This window comes from Pongo pygmaeus, chromosome 8 (genome assembly GCF_028885625.2).
Source record: "Pongo pygmaeus isolate AG05252 chromosome 8, NHGRI_mPonPyg2-v2.0_pri, whole genome shotgun sequence".
In the NCBI taxonomy this organism is placed as follows: Eukaryota; Metazoa; Chordata; class Mammalia; order Primates; family Hominidae; genus Pongo; species Pongo pygmaeus.
In genome coordinates this window covers 116271194-116287386 of record NC_072381.2, presented here as the reverse complement: position 1 = coordinate 116287386, position 16193 = coordinate 116271194, and the positions used below count along the sequence as shown (strand labels likewise).

The 16193-nt window shown below is 35.9% G+C and overlaps 2 protein-coding genes across 9 annotated transcripts in view; one reads left to right on the top strand and one right to left on the bottom strand.

The window, feature by feature from the left end:
• Positions 1-8301, top strand: part of BBIP1 (BBSome interacting protein 1) — a 21115-nt gene extending 12814 nt beyond the window's left edge. For 3 of the 5 annotated variants that reach the window (XM_054436555.2, XM_054436557.2, XM_054436558.2), the window contains 2 exons: positions 5443-5517; positions 6517-8301. In XM_054436555.2, the coding sequence (XP_054292530.1) occupies positions 5443-5517; positions 6517-6559 (118 nt within the window). In that variant the 3' untranslated portion in view covers positions 6560-8301. The other 2 variants (XM_054436556.2, XM_054436560.2) reach the window with 2 other exon arrangements.
• The window catches only part of PDCD4 (programmed cell death 4), a 27871-nt gene continuing 19958 nt past the window's right edge, over positions 8281-16193 (bottom strand). For 3 of the 4 annotated variants that reach the window (XM_054436550.2, XM_054436553.2, XM_063670258.1), the window contains 4 exons: positions 12861-12968; positions 12537-12647; positions 10966-11105; positions 8281-9019 (listed from right to left, as the gene is read on the bottom strand). In XM_054436550.2, coding sequence (XP_054292525.1) covers positions 8959-9019; positions 10966-11105; positions 12537-12647; positions 12861-12968 — 420 coding nt within the window. In that variant the 3' untranslated portion in view covers positions 8281-8958. The remainder of the gene's footprint in view (positions 9020-10965; positions 11106-12536; positions 12648-12860; positions 12969-16193) is intronic. The other variant, XM_054436552.2, reaches the window with a different exon arrangement.

Here is a 16193-nt window from a genome sequence, read left to right as displayed (position 1 = left end):
AAAGGCATCTCTCTAGCCTGGAAGAATCTTACTATGACAAAAATGCTCCAGGAAATAAACATGTCTTAGGAGCTAAACACAGAGACAAGGAAACATTGGTAACTCAAGTAAGAAAGACTAAGGGCTTCGCTAATTATTAAGTAAGTAGTGCTTTCGCAAGTCAAGAGACTGTTCTCAGCTTTCAACAATACTGAAGGAATACCTAATTGAGTAGTCTGCTGGTCATTTAAAATTATTTCTTGGTGATAGGTCACTACGTGATTGTTAGCATATAACTTAAGTTCAAAGATTGAAAAAAATTCTCCCATTCTCACATCAGTGTTTACATCTACAAAAATGGAAGAATAGGGCCGGGCACGGTGGCTCACGCCTGTAATCCCAGCACTTTGGGAGGCCAATGGGGGCGGATCACTTGAGGTCAGAAGTTCGAGACCAGCCTGGCCAACATGGTGAAACCCCGTCTCTACTGAAAATACAAAAATTAGCCAGGCATGGTGGCATGCGCCTGTAATCCCAGCTACTTGGGAGTCTGAGGCAGGATAATTGCTTGAATCCAGGTGGCGGAGGTTACAGTGAGCCGAGATTGTGCCACTGCACCCCAGCCTGGGCAACAGAGCAAGACTCCATCTCAAAAAAAAAGGAAGAATAGAATAGAATTGTAGCAATAAGTAAATTAGTTCATGTATATACGTGAACTAATTGAGAAAATAAAGCTGTCTTCTTATTAACAGATACATGGCCAATAACTTTTGTGTTCAACAATTACTTTATCAATGTGTAATTCATTTTGACCAATTTCATGCCAATTGTAATAACTGAATCCAAAATATTTTAAAGTTTAAATTTATAAACATTTTTGTAGCAAAGAAGTATGATAGGATGATCATTAAAATACCAGGCATGAGGCCAGGCACCGTGGTTCACCTCTGTAATCCCAGCACTTTGAGAGGCCGAGGTGGGCGGATCACGAGGTCAGGAGATCAAGACCATCCTGGCTAACACGGTGAAACCCCATCTCTACTAGAAATAGACAAAACAAATTAGCCGGGCTTGGTGGCAGGCGCCTGTAGTCCCAGCTACTCGGGAGGCTGAGGCAGGAGAATGGCATGAACCTGGGAGGCGGAGCTTGCAGTAATCCAAGATCGCGCCACTGCACTCCAGCCTGGGTGACAGAGCAAGACTCTGCCTCAAAAATAAAAAGGCAAAGACTGAGGTAACAGTTATTTTTAAATATGCTGGAAATTATATCCTTTAAATTTATGATAAAAAGTTTAAACATCAATGTATGAAGTGATACCTAGTTTTCCAAAATCTCTTTGGGAGTATGCAAGTAGAAAATTTGAGGACCACTAATAATACATTCTCCAAGTTCAGAAGGACACTTCAGTGATCTAGTCTGGTCTCACACCCATTATTTAGTTTGGTTATCCAACTAAATCACACCAGGGATTTTTTTTGGGGGAGGGGGGTGGGGGGACGGAGTCTCGCTCTGTCACCCAGGCTGGAGTGCAGTGGTGTGATCTCAGCTCACTGCAAGCTCCGCCTCCCAGGTTCACGCCATTCTCCTGCCTCAGCCTCCCGAGTAGCTGGGACTACAGGCGTTCACCACTATGCCCGGCTAATTTTTTGTATTTTTAATACAGACGGGGTTTCACCATGTTAGCCAGGATGGTCTCGATCTCCTGACCTCCCTCATGATCCGTCCGCCTTGGCCTCCCAAAGTGCTGGGATTACAGGTGTGAGCCACTGCGCCCGGCCCCCACACCAGGGATTTTTAACTTGCCAAATGTATATGATTGATTTGAAGGCAATAATCCATCCTAGACCTGCCTTTTAACTCTCACTCCTAAAGCAGAGTAAAATATTTCATGATAAAGATTTGGTTTTCCTTCAAGTTTTTCAGCATTAATTTTAGACATCCAGCTCAGATAGCTACAACAGGTTTGCGTACCTTGTCATGATTTTGGAATGCACTATTCATCAAAACTATTATCTCTGGGAGAAATTACAAACTTTAGAATCTGTGTAAGAAAAGGAAGCAGCAGATTATTTTCCATTTACCTAAACCAAGGCCTTCAAAAAATGATGAATTGACACTGTATTCTGTGAGCATTATAAGTTTGGTGCTATTAATCTAAGAATAATTTCATTTTCTGTAATTTAATGTTTTCTCTTAAAGTATGCCTTGACAATCTGCATCATTTTTTAATTTGGCATAGTATTCCATTCTATGGATGTTCCATGATTTATTTAACCTTTGATCTGCTGGTGAACATTTAGTTAGCTTCATCTATTGCTGAACATTTTGCTATTCAACACAATGCTTTAATGAACACTCTTTTATTTTTACACATTTGTGTTCTTTAGAACCAATTACTATGAGTCAAAATGTGCATATTTAGTTTTAGTAGATACAGTACTGCAAAATATCCCTCTAAAAAAGCTTAACAACAGTGCTAATTTCCCTGTACCGTCCCTACCTGTGGATACTATCAGACTTTTAACTTTTTGCAGTTTAAAAACACGTTACACATGCACTCATACACACAAAACCAGTCTTTGCTTAAATGTCACCTTCTTAATGAGGTCATCATGATTTTCCTCTTAAAATTGAAATACCACCCCCCTCGGCATTCCTTAATCCCCTTTGCATTATTTTCTATAGTTCTTACCACCTTCTGGCATGCTGTTGTTTCTCTCCTTATTCTAGACTGTAGGCTCTAAAAAGGCAAAGGTTTGGGGTTTTGTCCTGTTAATTATGAACAATGCTTGGCATATGATAAAAAACTCGCATATTTACTGAATTAAATGGCCATGGCAGTTGTAGAATACACATGAATTTCAGCCATAGCTGTTAAGTTTCTCCCTTGGCCCATCTGTCCCTGGTTTAAATACATCTCACCTGACAAGAAAGTTCTCTTAAAAGTAGCCACAACTGCTTAGAGTGCATTACTCTAAGCAAATCACCCATGTCTGGCTATTAGCAGGCCATGTGGGAGAAGGAAATACTGTCTGTATACCAACATGTGGTCAACAGTAGGCTGCATATACAGCAGTGGTTCTATGAGATTATAATGAAGCTGAAAAATTCCTATTGCCTAATGATGTCATACCCTGTTGTAATGCTCATGATATTGTGGCAGAACACTTTACTTTGTCTATGTTAAGATACACAAATACCATTGTGTTACAGTTGCCTACTGTATTCAGTACAGTAACACGTACAAGTTTATAGCCTAGGCCCAGTAGACTCTACCATATAGCCTAGGTTTATATTAGGCTATACCATCTAGGTTTGTGTAAGAGGCTATACCATCTAGGTTTGTGTTAGTACACTCTTAGGATGTTTGCACCATGACAGAACCACCTAATGATGCATTTCTCAGAACATATCCCATCATTAAGAAACACATGACTGTACTCCTTCCTACTCTGGACTCCCAGGGCAGCTGATTATCAAGAAAGTGTAGCCCAGCCAGTGCTGGCCATCCAACCACCACCTTGCTTATTTTAGCCCTTCCCTTCCTGTTTCTTTCCTGCCAATGCCTAAGGGGGCCTAGAAACAAGAACCAACCCTATTAAAACAGACATTCTGTCCAGGCAAGTGACTGGCACTGATCTCCCCCACACTAGACGCAACCCACTCCCTACCATCCCTTTGGCTCCACACCTTTTACAGTAACAGTGGCAGCTTAGTCAAACAGAGAACTGAGGTTTGGTAGAGCACCAAGTTTCGTTGTTTTTGTCAGGCCAGATTTTGGATGTGAAAGAGGTATCAGACTAAGAGAAAACAAAGGATAGTGACAGTTCAGAGTAGCTGGAGTTGCTTACGCTATATAACAGCTAAGAATTGTTTATCTAGCACTTTAGCATTTTGGTGATACATATTAAAAATCCTTAGCTCCTATGTATTTCCTTCACATTTATCAACATCTATAATGTCCTCCCTTTCAGTGGCATATCATGTCAGGTTTGCTTCAAATAAAGAAATGTGATCATAATATTTTCACTGTGATGTATTTAATGCAGAGGCTAGGTGGTGGTTTTGATAGTTCAATTCAAGGCTAATCAGGGGGTCTGCAATGCTAGTAACCTTCATCCTAACCTTGGAAAAAAAAAAAAAAAAAGCAGTGATCACTAGGTACCACTGGCAGGCCTAAAAAGAAAAGAATATGGTTAGGAGAAGCTGTGCAGTCTAAGGAAATTGTATATTGTATTTACTTCACATTCCATTTAGTGATGAGTTGCTTTATTCCTGGTCCATTACTTATTTCATCATCTCTCCCTGCTAGAACAGTATAGGGGTAAAGTTTGATGACAAAGTTCTGGAAAGCAGATAGAGGTTTTCGGGAACTTAGACGTTCCAGAATAAGAATCTGAGCAAGAAGGAGGAAGAGACTTGAATACAGAGTAGGAAGCTTTTATTAGGAATGTCAAAGTAGTGGAACGGGAATAACAAAGACCAGAAGAAGCTTCACTTGATTATAATTAATTTGCAGTGGCTGGTAAAGGCAGGCACCAAGCCAGATTCACTACTTTATAAATAATAAATCTGTGGGGGTGATGTTGTGAAAGACGCATGGTAAGGTTGCATCAGCAAGGTGAATCACTGAGTGGGTGGGACCGTCTAGAAAAGCATCTGTGTTTGGAAAGGGATCATTCTACAGCTTAGTTCAGAACACCTTGAACACACAGCATAGCAGAATCTTGGCTGTAATACTTGGAGCAAATGTCACTGGCAAAAATGGCATATATGCTGGGATGTTCATAACAAATACTCATAGTTAAGTATTGTTGGTCTTTTCGCATATAGAATCTCGGTATTAGAGGAAAATAGTAAACTGAAACTCCACCTTATTTCTGTTCTTCAAGAGCCAATTTCACCTATTGTATTACTTCGTTACCAATTGCAGCTGTGTAGGCAGTGATCCATAGGATTCTGTTAGACACAAAGTAGAAACCAGCTGTTGGCCATTGAGACAATTAGGAGTCTTAGGAAATGTTAGCCTGCCAGTTCCTCCTTTTCCTAACTACCTGCCTCACCCCCCCGCTCAAATGGTGGTCATGTTTTTTGTCACCCACCATTCAGGGGGAGATGCTATCAACGAACCATGCTGGCTACACACAAATACCTTTTCCTCAGATGATATTAATCATCTTTGCCTTAAAAACTGAAGCTCTACCAAGTTTTCACTATGAGAGAAAAAAAAATTAGAACACCTAGCCTTGTAGTTAACACAACTGACTAATGGAAGTTGACAAGATCTAAATGCTTATACAAACTATCCCAAGGTCACAGGAAATTAATGGCACTATTATACAAGGTTAGGGTAGTTCACTTTCTATAGGAATTTGGATTTTACTTCTTAAACTACAATGGAAATGTCTCAGGCAATCTGCTTTGGGAATTTATTCTTGAATAATACTGATTTCTCATTGAAGGAAAAAACACTATATCCAACAACTTAGATATGGCGGAAGTGAAGTCGATGTTCCGGGAAGTTCTTCCAAAGCAAGGTATGTACATCACAAATATTGAGGTCATTGATTATTACAGGACTAAAGAAGTGATAGGCAGTGTCACATAGCAGGCTTAATAGCTAAACATCTGCAGCTATTGTGTTCCATATTATCTCATTTACTGTCTACTTTTACTATATGCTTTTTCATGATATCCAGTAAAAGGATAACAAATGAAACATTGTTTCTTATACCTAAAATTGCCAATTAATTAGCTAATTCCTAAAATTGCTAATATGAATTTTTTTTAAGAGACAGGTTCTCTGCCACCCTGGCTTGGGTACAGTTGGCACAATCATAGCTCACTGCAGCCTTGAACTACTGGGCTCCTGCCCTGGCCTACTGATTTGCTAGTACTACAGGCATGTGCTACCATGCCTGGCTAATTTGTTTTTATTTTTGTAGAGAAGGGATCTCAATGTGTTGCCTAGGCTGGTCTCAAACCCCTGGGCTCAAACAATCCAACCCCTTTGGCATCCCAAAGTGCTGGGATTACAGGTAAGAGCTACCATGCCCGACTCAATATGAAACTTCAATGAAAGAAATAATGGAATTTACTATGTTAAATAAGGTATGAAAGTGGAGAAAGAGAAACCTGAAGCAACAGTAAGAAAAGCCGAAGGTTTAAACCTTCAGTCATTTGAATATTTACGTTAAATATCATACTTTGCTATATTTTTTTGCACTATGTATATATATATTCTGCCAAATCTTATTTTAAAATTAAACTTCTGACACAAAAAGTTGTGTCTTATGGTAGCATAGATCCTTGGGTAGAACGCTGAAAACTTGTCTTCCTCAGAAGTACCCTACTAGTAAGAAATGCGCTTATAGAGTGACAATGATCTTTCTGGTCCCACAGCAAAACTCAGTTTAGGTACAAGAGTTTTTCAGTGACAAGAGATTAATTTTTTAGACCTTCATTCTAGCTGCAAATCCAACTCAAACAACTGGGTTATCTTTCTTGAATTAATTCTTATTTCTTGTTAAACTTAGGGCCATTGTTTGTGGAAGATATAACGACAATGGTGCTGTGTAAACCCAAACTTTTACCCTTAAAATCTCTGACTCTGGAAAAACTAGAGAAAATGCATCAAGCAGCACAGAATACAATTCGCCAACAAGAAATGGCAGAAAAGGATCAACGGCAAATAACCCACTGAATGATAACTGAGCACTTTAGGGAACAACCTGCCTTATCCACTATTTAACAATAACTAGAAAATATGCTTCTGTGTGCTGAAAGTAGTATGTGTTACTATTCTCAATAAAATTGATAGTATTCATAGAAATACAAAAATATCCAAGATTGATGAAATTTGTATTGGGAATGTAAACACTCTGGTTTGTATTGAACATAAACAGTTAAACTATGAACCAAGTTTTATGGGGTTTAAGTCATGTTTTTAGAATTGCAAATTAAATTATCTGTTCACCATTCCTATTGCTATCTTTTATAGATTAACATTTTTGGGCACAAGGGACTAAATACAACTTTTATATACAGAGGATCTTTACATGTTTATTAAATCTGAATTTGAAGATACATTCCAATCTTGCATAAAGTGTTTGTTGGGCTTTTACATTACGTAATTAAAAAACAAAAATTTTTAACCAATTTTATGTGCCATGTCACGTTTAATGCTATCTTGTGTGACCAGATCCCACCAGTAATGACAAAACTGTCTTAAACCTCATTTTTTTTTTATTTGAGACAGAGTTTCACTCTTGTTGCCCAAACAAGAGCAATGGCACCATCTCGACTCACTGCAACCTCTGCCTCCCAGGTTCAAGCAATTCTCCTGCCTCAGCCTCCCAAGTAGCTGGGATTACAGGCATGCGCCACCATGCCTGGCTACTTTTGTATTTTTAGTAGAGACAGGGTTTCTTCATGTTGGTCAAGCTGGTCATGAACTCCCAACCTCAGATGATCCACCCACCTCAGCCTCCCAAAGTGCTGGGATTACAGGCATGAGCCACCGCGCCCAGCCCTTAAATCTCATTTTTAAGAAACCCTCACCTTTTCTGTAGTCAGCTAAGCTTTTAATTACATTAATTTTAAGCACTTGAGAATAAAATGACTGCATTTATCATCCAAGTGTCAAACAATTAAAAACCTAAAAATGGTAACTATATTTATATAAGCCGAGGTAATATGGGCTTCATAAAGCCCATGAGGTAAATATGAACATTAAACTTGGTTTTAATTCTAACAGACTATATCTAAACCTGTAAGCAGTATACTCCTAACAGTACCCTCATAAATTCTGAATATAATTCTTGTTTGCTGCAGTCAATATTTGGCAGTTTAAATTAGCATAGACCTTGAGGCCTTGCTGAGTTATTAGGCTATGTAAAAGAGGTTAAAAATATGATCATTCTTTATTGTTAATTGGTAATATTTTCTCATACATTAGGTAAATGTCAAGCTTTGGGTCTTTGGAGTATAACTTTTTGTAACACTAACCATTATTTGGTAACAGAATTTAAGGATGATGGAATGATGGAAGGTATTACATATTTCTAAAACTTAATTAAGCTCTAGGTCAGATAATAATGGAGTAAAGTGACACCTGCATTTTTTTCCCCAGTGTAATCTTAATTTACTATTGTATTTTTCACTTTAAATTTTGTAGGGAAAAAAAGTTTTCAAGGGAACACTAAGATTAAATTGACTAGGTTCAAATATGCTTCCTTATGAGATTCAAAATTTACTGTGTGAAATTAAAGTTTAAGAGACCTAAAATAATGTACTCCCAATAAAGAATCAACACTGCTTCACATGTTTTATTTTGGTGTACATTCTTCTAGAACCAGGTTCATTTTTCCAGTTTTGTAGAAAAATAGATGTTCCAGCCACCTTTTACTTAACTGTCTAGTCTTTTAAGACCAATCAGTATGTTCCCTGGAAAGATGAATAAGTCTCATGCCTAATTTTTAAAAAATTCTTTAAGACAAAGAAATAACTTTCTTTTTTTTTTACTCCCAAAGCACAGTATCTCAACAGCAGCAGCCAACATGGGGTTTTAGCAGCTTAACTTTACCCCCTAAATAAAGCTTTGTATAAACCAGTGATTTTACTACAAAAAACACTGTCCTTGAAAGAAAGGAGTGGCAGTCAGACATCAATGCAAAACTTGGAATGATTAGATAATAAACATGGCACGTACAAAAGGTAGCTTATTAGAATATTCCACTTAAGAAGAGGTTACTTTTCTGTCCCTCCTTGCCCCCTCGGAAAAAAAAAAAACAAAAACATTTCCTTTAAAAATTCCCCTTAAATGTAGGTTTATAAAATGTCAGAAATGCCTTGTACCCAAAACAAGTGCTAAAAAAACAAAAAAAAAGAAAAAAAACAAAAAAAAAAACTTGTGCTAACAACTCTTACAATTCAGATATATATTTTTATAACATCTAAGACTGCAAGAGTTCTTATATTCAGTAGCTCTCTGGTTTAAGACGACCTCCATCTCCTTCGCTTACAAAACGCTTTCTGCCCCTGTAATGAAGAAAAAAAAGACATGAAAACAGATACAAATTCTGACTATAGTCAATAAAAAAAATGAAAAACTTGTTATTTTTTCGTTACGTGTTAGCTTTTAAAGGGTTTTCCATTTAAAAAAAAAAAGCATGCCTCTAATTCCTTTGGAAAAGACTCCCTACTAAATATCTTAGCATAAAACATCAATATCAAATCTGAGTTTTTGTTTTAATAAGTTCACTATCCAAACAGTCACATTAAAAAAAAGTTGACTCAAACTAAAACATTTTATTTAGAAATTTAAATTTATTTCTAATTAATTTCTAATTATTATTTGTAAGCTTAACAGTGAGCCAAATAGGAAACACTAACATAATTCAGAATTATGCAAACTGGAGCTGTGGAACCTATCAAAATATCCATGTTTGGCAATTAAAAAAAAATGTTTTATCAACTGTAGAAAAGCCATAACTTGAATGTGGAAAAAAATCAGAATTACAGCCTATGCCCCATTTTGGGATTCATGCTTTGTCAAACTCAAGAAGCCCTGCTCTATAATGTAACCACACTCTAGCTACATGTAGTGGCAATAGCCCAGAAGGAACAGCTGGGCCAGTGGCCTAAAGCAGTAAGTGGGAAATAGAACTTGGGCAACATTAGCCCTTACTCTCTGACCCCAGGCCAATAAGCACAAGCATGCAAACCACACACAAATGTGCACCTCACCCAAATAGGCTAAAAGATAAAGGACCCAAATCAAAGCTGTATGGTATGTATACACAGAAAGTTTATTGCCTCATGTGACCCTTGAGAATAAAGCCACACAGAAACAATCAGACTTTGAAACAGAGGCTGAAAAACTTTTCAAAAAGCCAGTGCCAGGATACTGGCCCCTTTTCATATTAAGTCTAAGTGGAAAACAGCTACATCATCTTGAACATAAAGGCTTCAGACTATATATTATGAGACCAAGGTAGGGAATGAAAAAGCAGTCAGTAATAAGAAGGCCAAAGTTCAGAGTTTTTACTGATGTATACCACTTGGCACATCCATACATAAATCCTGCCATCACCAAGCTAACGTCTGTATTTCCAAACATTTCTAGTAAAGTTATTAAACTATCTTTCATCACTTTCTTTTCCCTCTCTTTTAATGGCTTCTTAAATTCTAAAGCAAAGGACCCTACCAGGAAATATTTTTCTGAGTTTTAATTCTTACAATGCACTTAAATAAAAATATCAAAGCTTAAGAAATTTTCCAGATAAAAAAATTATAAGAACTTAAGATTATATAAAACTGACCCACACAAGCAAAAAGTTTAGCTATTACTAAACATTTATATTATTACATTATAAGCTTCATTATTAGCTTTAACAACAAAAAAATTTACCAACTAGTAGCAAAAATATTAATAGCTCCAAGGAAAATCACCCACACACATACACTTTCCAGTGAGAACATCCTCCACACACCCCCCAACACACACACTTTCTAGTGAGAACATCCAATTAGCCCTAATTCTCCAACCTGTAAAGAAGTCAAGGAAGCCACATCCAGTACAGGTAAGAGCCTAGATCTTTGAAGCCAGAGAAGTCCTGAATTCATACTTGGCTTCTACCATGTACTAGCCATGTGACCTTAGAAAAAGTACATTATACCTCCCTAAGCCTCAATTTTCTCACCTTATCACTGATAATACCTACTCTAAAATAACACTGAAACTACTTACAACAAAGGAACTGCTCCACAAGATTAGTTTCTTTCAAATAAACTAGGACTTCATAAGGCAGTCCTGTACAGATTTACAAGGAAGCTAAAACAAGCTTCGCCCTTCTTTCTCCATGAACTCACAAGAGTCATGTTCTTCAGTGACTTCAGAGAACGATAAACTAACTTAGCAGTTAACCTTCCCAAAGACCTCATCCACTATTTTATATTGAGAAAGTAGTATTTAAATAAAGTACCTTGAAGGACAAAGATCTCTGAGTTGTTTGGAAATTATTCCAGCCTGAAAACATTCTTCTACAAACCGCTCCAGCACAGAGTATGAATGTGGGACATCCAGATTAATGTCCGGAATTTCATTGTAAATTCTCTCGTAACCCTACAACAATGAAATTACACACAGAATTGTTAGCCCATATAAAATAAATGTCATAAAACACAATCCATCACTATGTCATCAATCTGTATTTAAGGCCAAATATTCAAATGGTTAAACTGAAGTCAGATTTGAATCGTGAGAAGCACAGAAGGTAGATTTGTTACAGTGTTTTACAACTGTTCTCTTTTATTAGAGTCAGGAAATAACAGACATTGGCAAGGTTGAGGAGAAAAGGGAAGGTTTATGTGCCGTTGGTGGGAATGCAAATTAGTAATTAGTTCAGCCCCTGTAGAAAGTGGTTCGGAGATTTCTCAACTCAAAATAGAATTACCATTCAACCCAACAATCCCATTACTGGGTGTATACCCAAAGGAAAATAAATCATTCTACCAAAATGACACCTGCATTTGTATATTTATCAGGTACTATTCACAACAGCAAAGACATGGAATCAACCCAAGGGCCCATCAATGGTGGATTAGACAAAGAAAATGTGGTACATATACACCCATGGAATGCTACAAAGCCATAAAAAAGAACAAAATCATGTCCTTTGCAGCAACGTGGATGCAGCTGGAGGCCATTATCCTAAGAAAATTATCACAAACATAAAACCAAATAATGCATGTTCTCACTTGTAAGTGAGAGCTAAACATTGGGTACACACAGACATGAAGATGGGAACAATAAACATTGGGAATTTCAAAAGTGGGGAGGTAGAAAACAGGACAAGAGTTGAAAAATTACCTGTCAGGTACTATATTTACTACCTGAGGGACAGGATCATTAATTAGAAGCCCAAACCTCAGCATCACACAATACACCCATCTAACAAACCTGTACATGTACCCCTCTGATATCTAAAATTAAAAATATAAATAAAAAAATAAGTAAAACCGGTTACATAGCTAAAAAAAATTTCTTAAATACTGTTCTCTTAAAAGAGCTGTAGGCAGACATCAGACACTGGGCAAACTCCTTTCCCATCTACTTCTCTATATACACTTAGTACCTTTTTAAAAAAATACAAGGCAAACAAAAACCTCACAAACATTTAAAATAATAGTCATAAAATTTTTAATAGGAAAAAAGTACTTTATAATTTATTAAAAGTTAAAGGTTCATGTTTCTCTCTAGATATAAAATAGAAATTGTCACATCTTAGAAACCGAACCCTTGAGGTAGAATACATAATTACATTTGTTAAAGTAGGTAAAAAAAAAAAAAAAAAAAACACTGCAGTGTTACTTTCCAAGAAATGGTTGCAAAAGGTTCAAACCTCAAACATTACCATTAAGAAAAAACAAAACATATAGGCATATTAACACTAAACATACCTAAAGAAAATTTCACTGAAAATTCATAATCTGTATTCAATCACATATTTAAGACATAATCCTGAAAGTTGTTCAAAAACAATGTTATACTTACTCTTTTCATTTGGTCTACAGTAATGGTAGAAGACTTCCAAAGGGACTTTAATAAATCCAAAATCATCTTAAATGTACTTTCTCCAGTTGACTCCAAAACCATTATAATAGCCTAAAAATTGAATCAACTAGTGAATTTTTGGTTAATTCATATATGAAACTGCTCCTAAAATGCACCTAGATGCCTTTTGTAATCGTAGAAATTTAATAACCACTTCCTCCTTTGATATTAAAAAAAGGATGTACATTATTTAAAAAGCATAAGTCACTATGGTACAAAAAGGAACACTTAATAATTCTCTTTGACATGGCAAGGTAATCTTACTTCATATACAAGCTCATGGTGAAAATGAGGTACTTCCAGTTCCTTAAGGCAATGTTCAGCTTCAGATATGTCTCCAGAGAGTAAATATTCTTTCAGCAGCATATCAATCTATTAGATTTAAAAGTTGAGATGTGTTAGAATTCCTAAATTTTAAAACATCGTGCTTGCCTACAGGATTATTTGCCCTCATTCCAATATAATGAAATAGTGGGTAACAAACAGCTAATAACATATACATTGGATGTGGTACTATTATAATAGAATTTTTCATAATTAAAAAATAAATCCCCAATTTTTAAATAGTTCATAATTATGATTCAAATGCAATGCTTCAGTGTGTCTGAATCACTGAGATCTACGAATAGGTTTATAATGCACGCGTCCTGGGTTGTGACCATAATGCTTTAGTGTGCCACTAAAAATAAGGGATTTTAAATACCACTAGAGGGCACTAACAAAGTTTTAACATAAAGTGGCATAAAATATTTCACTTCTATCAAGATGCTCTTAATAGTGCACTGAGAGCCAAAAAATGAGAGATGATAATGGGGCATTACTAGACAGAGCAAAGATTTCCACATAGTTTCTCTTTTCTCTACAACTGAGAATTTGAAACTCATTATCTAAAATGTTCAATAATTCAGTTTCCAGCTGTAGCTAAAGAGACAAGTCTTGATTTTCCTGCTCAAACTTGAACATCTCAAAAAAGTGGGAGAACTTTTTCAGCACAAGAGTTTCAACTAGGAATATTTTTCCCTATATGTTATTGGTTAAAATCCCCTTTGTATTTGGTGGGCACATATCTAGTTGTCTGAATGTTGAATGTTGGCTGACTGAATTAAAAAAATCATATTTAAGTATCCTTCCAACTTCTATAAGATATTTTCATAAAAGGTAAAGTAAAATTTAATTGCTGTCATGCTTTAGGATGTAATATTTACATGTAAGTAAACATGTACTTAAATATTTACATGTAAGTAAATATGTACTTAAATATTTACATGTAAGTAAATATTTAAAGCACAGCATTTGAGTATTTTTACTTTATAATTACAAACTAATACATAGTCATGCATCGTTTAACAGGGATACATTCTGAAAAGTGTGTTAGATGACTCTGTCATGGTGCAAACATCATAGAGTATAATCACAAAAACCTAGATGGTATAGCCTACTACACACCAGTGCTATATGGTATAGCCTATTGCTCCTAGGCTACAAATCTGTACAGCAGGTCACTATATTGAATAATATAGGCAACTGGAACACAATGGTATTTGTGTATCTAAACATAGAAAAGGTACAGTAAAAATACAGTGTAAATGATTTTTAAAATGATACACCTGTATAGAGCACTCAATATGAATAGAGCTTTCAGGATGGAAGTTACTCTGGGTGATTCAATGAGTGAGTGGTTAGTGAATGTAAAGGCCTAAGACATTACCCATGCACTGGCTATGTACTTTATAAACACTGTATACTTAGGCTACACTAAATATATGAAAAAATAAAGTAACTGTGCTACAACATTACAACTGCCTCCATATCACTCAACCACAGGAATTTTTCAGCTCCGTTACAACCTTATGGGACCACCACCATCCCACGCAGTCCATCACTGACCAAAACATCATTATGTGGCACATGACTGTACTTGTTATTCAAATTATGTTACTTACTTTTAACATTTGTTACATAACTTTAAAAGTATTAAAAATATCCCCCATCAAATTCCATGCACTTCTGAGAATGATAAAGTACAAATACATTTATACATTTCTAAAAGTCTTCTTTGATCCAACCCTTCCATGTAAGCAAATATCCAAATAATGTCAACCTCAAACTCATATACTGGCAGTTTTATTTCCATTTTTATCTTGTCAATTTTCTTTATTGAGAGAGAATTCACACACCATAAAACAGCTTGTCCAGTTTCCAAAAATATTAATTTTGGAGAGTATTACCATCTTAACAATATTAAGTATCCTAATCCATAACCATGGGATATCATTCTATTTATTTAGGTCTTCCTTAATTTCTTTCAACATGTTTTGCAGTTTTCAGTGTACAAGACTTGCATTTGTCTTGTTAAATTTATTCCTAAGTATTTTATTTTTGATGCTATCATAAATGCAATAATTGCATTTCAGATCATTCATTCCTACCGTATAGAGAATTGAATTTTGTGTACTGATCTTGTTATCTTGCAACCTTTCTGAACTCATTTTTTAGTTCATAGTTTGGTTTCAGTTTTGGGGAGTTAAAAAATGTTGTGGATTCATTCAAATTTTCTGTATACAGATCATGTTATCTGGGAATACAACTAGTTTTATCTCCTCCTTTCCAATCTGTATGCCTTTTATCTTTCCTGCCTAACTGCCCTGGCATCTTGACTATTTTTATACCTCAATTTTTCTAATAATTGTTTAATTTTTAAAAAACATACTGCAATCGCGACATTATAAACACTGACTCATCTATTTTAACATATATAAAAGCAAAAACAGTCAAGGCTCTAACTACATTTTGAACTCCTTAACACTTATGCTAGATACACATACACAAACACACACACCTCATTAAAAGACTTACTAAAAATCAAAATTATAGTTACATGAAAAGATTATACTCAAAAATCAGAAGCACATGAACTACAAATCTTCTAGTTGCATGCCTTTTCTTAAAGAGATCTGCAGATAAGGAGTTTTTTCTGTTTTTTGGTTTCTTGTTATAGAATACCACATTACAGCCAGAAAAAAAAAAAATCCATAGGGAATAAATCTGGCATTTTAATGCAATAAATCGCTTTTTTTTTTTTTTTTTTTTTGAGATAGAGTCTTGCTCTGTCACCCATGCTGGAGTGCAGTGGCGCGATCTCGGCTCACTGCAACCTCCTCCTCCTGGGTTCAAGCAATACTGGTGCCTCAGCCTCCCGAGTAGCTGGGATTACAGGTGTGCACCACCATGCCTGGCTAATTACTATGTATTTTTAGTAGAAACGGGGTTTCACCATGTTGACCAGGCTGGTCTCAAACTCCTGGCCTCAAGCAATCCACCCGCCTCAGCCTCTCAAAGTGCTGGGATTACAATCAATTTTCTTTTAAAACATGCATATGGGTAGTGAATGTCCTCACAAAAATCTAACACTCTGATCTACTCTAGTGCTCATAATTCATAACTCATTATTTAAGACTATCTAGTTTTAAATTGCTCATATAAAAGCATATTTATTGAATAGCTAAAAGACAGAAAATCTCATTTCAACAGCATTTGAAAATTATTAAGTAATAATGTAAGAAAAATATTTCAGGCATTCCTTTGAAGTTCATAGAT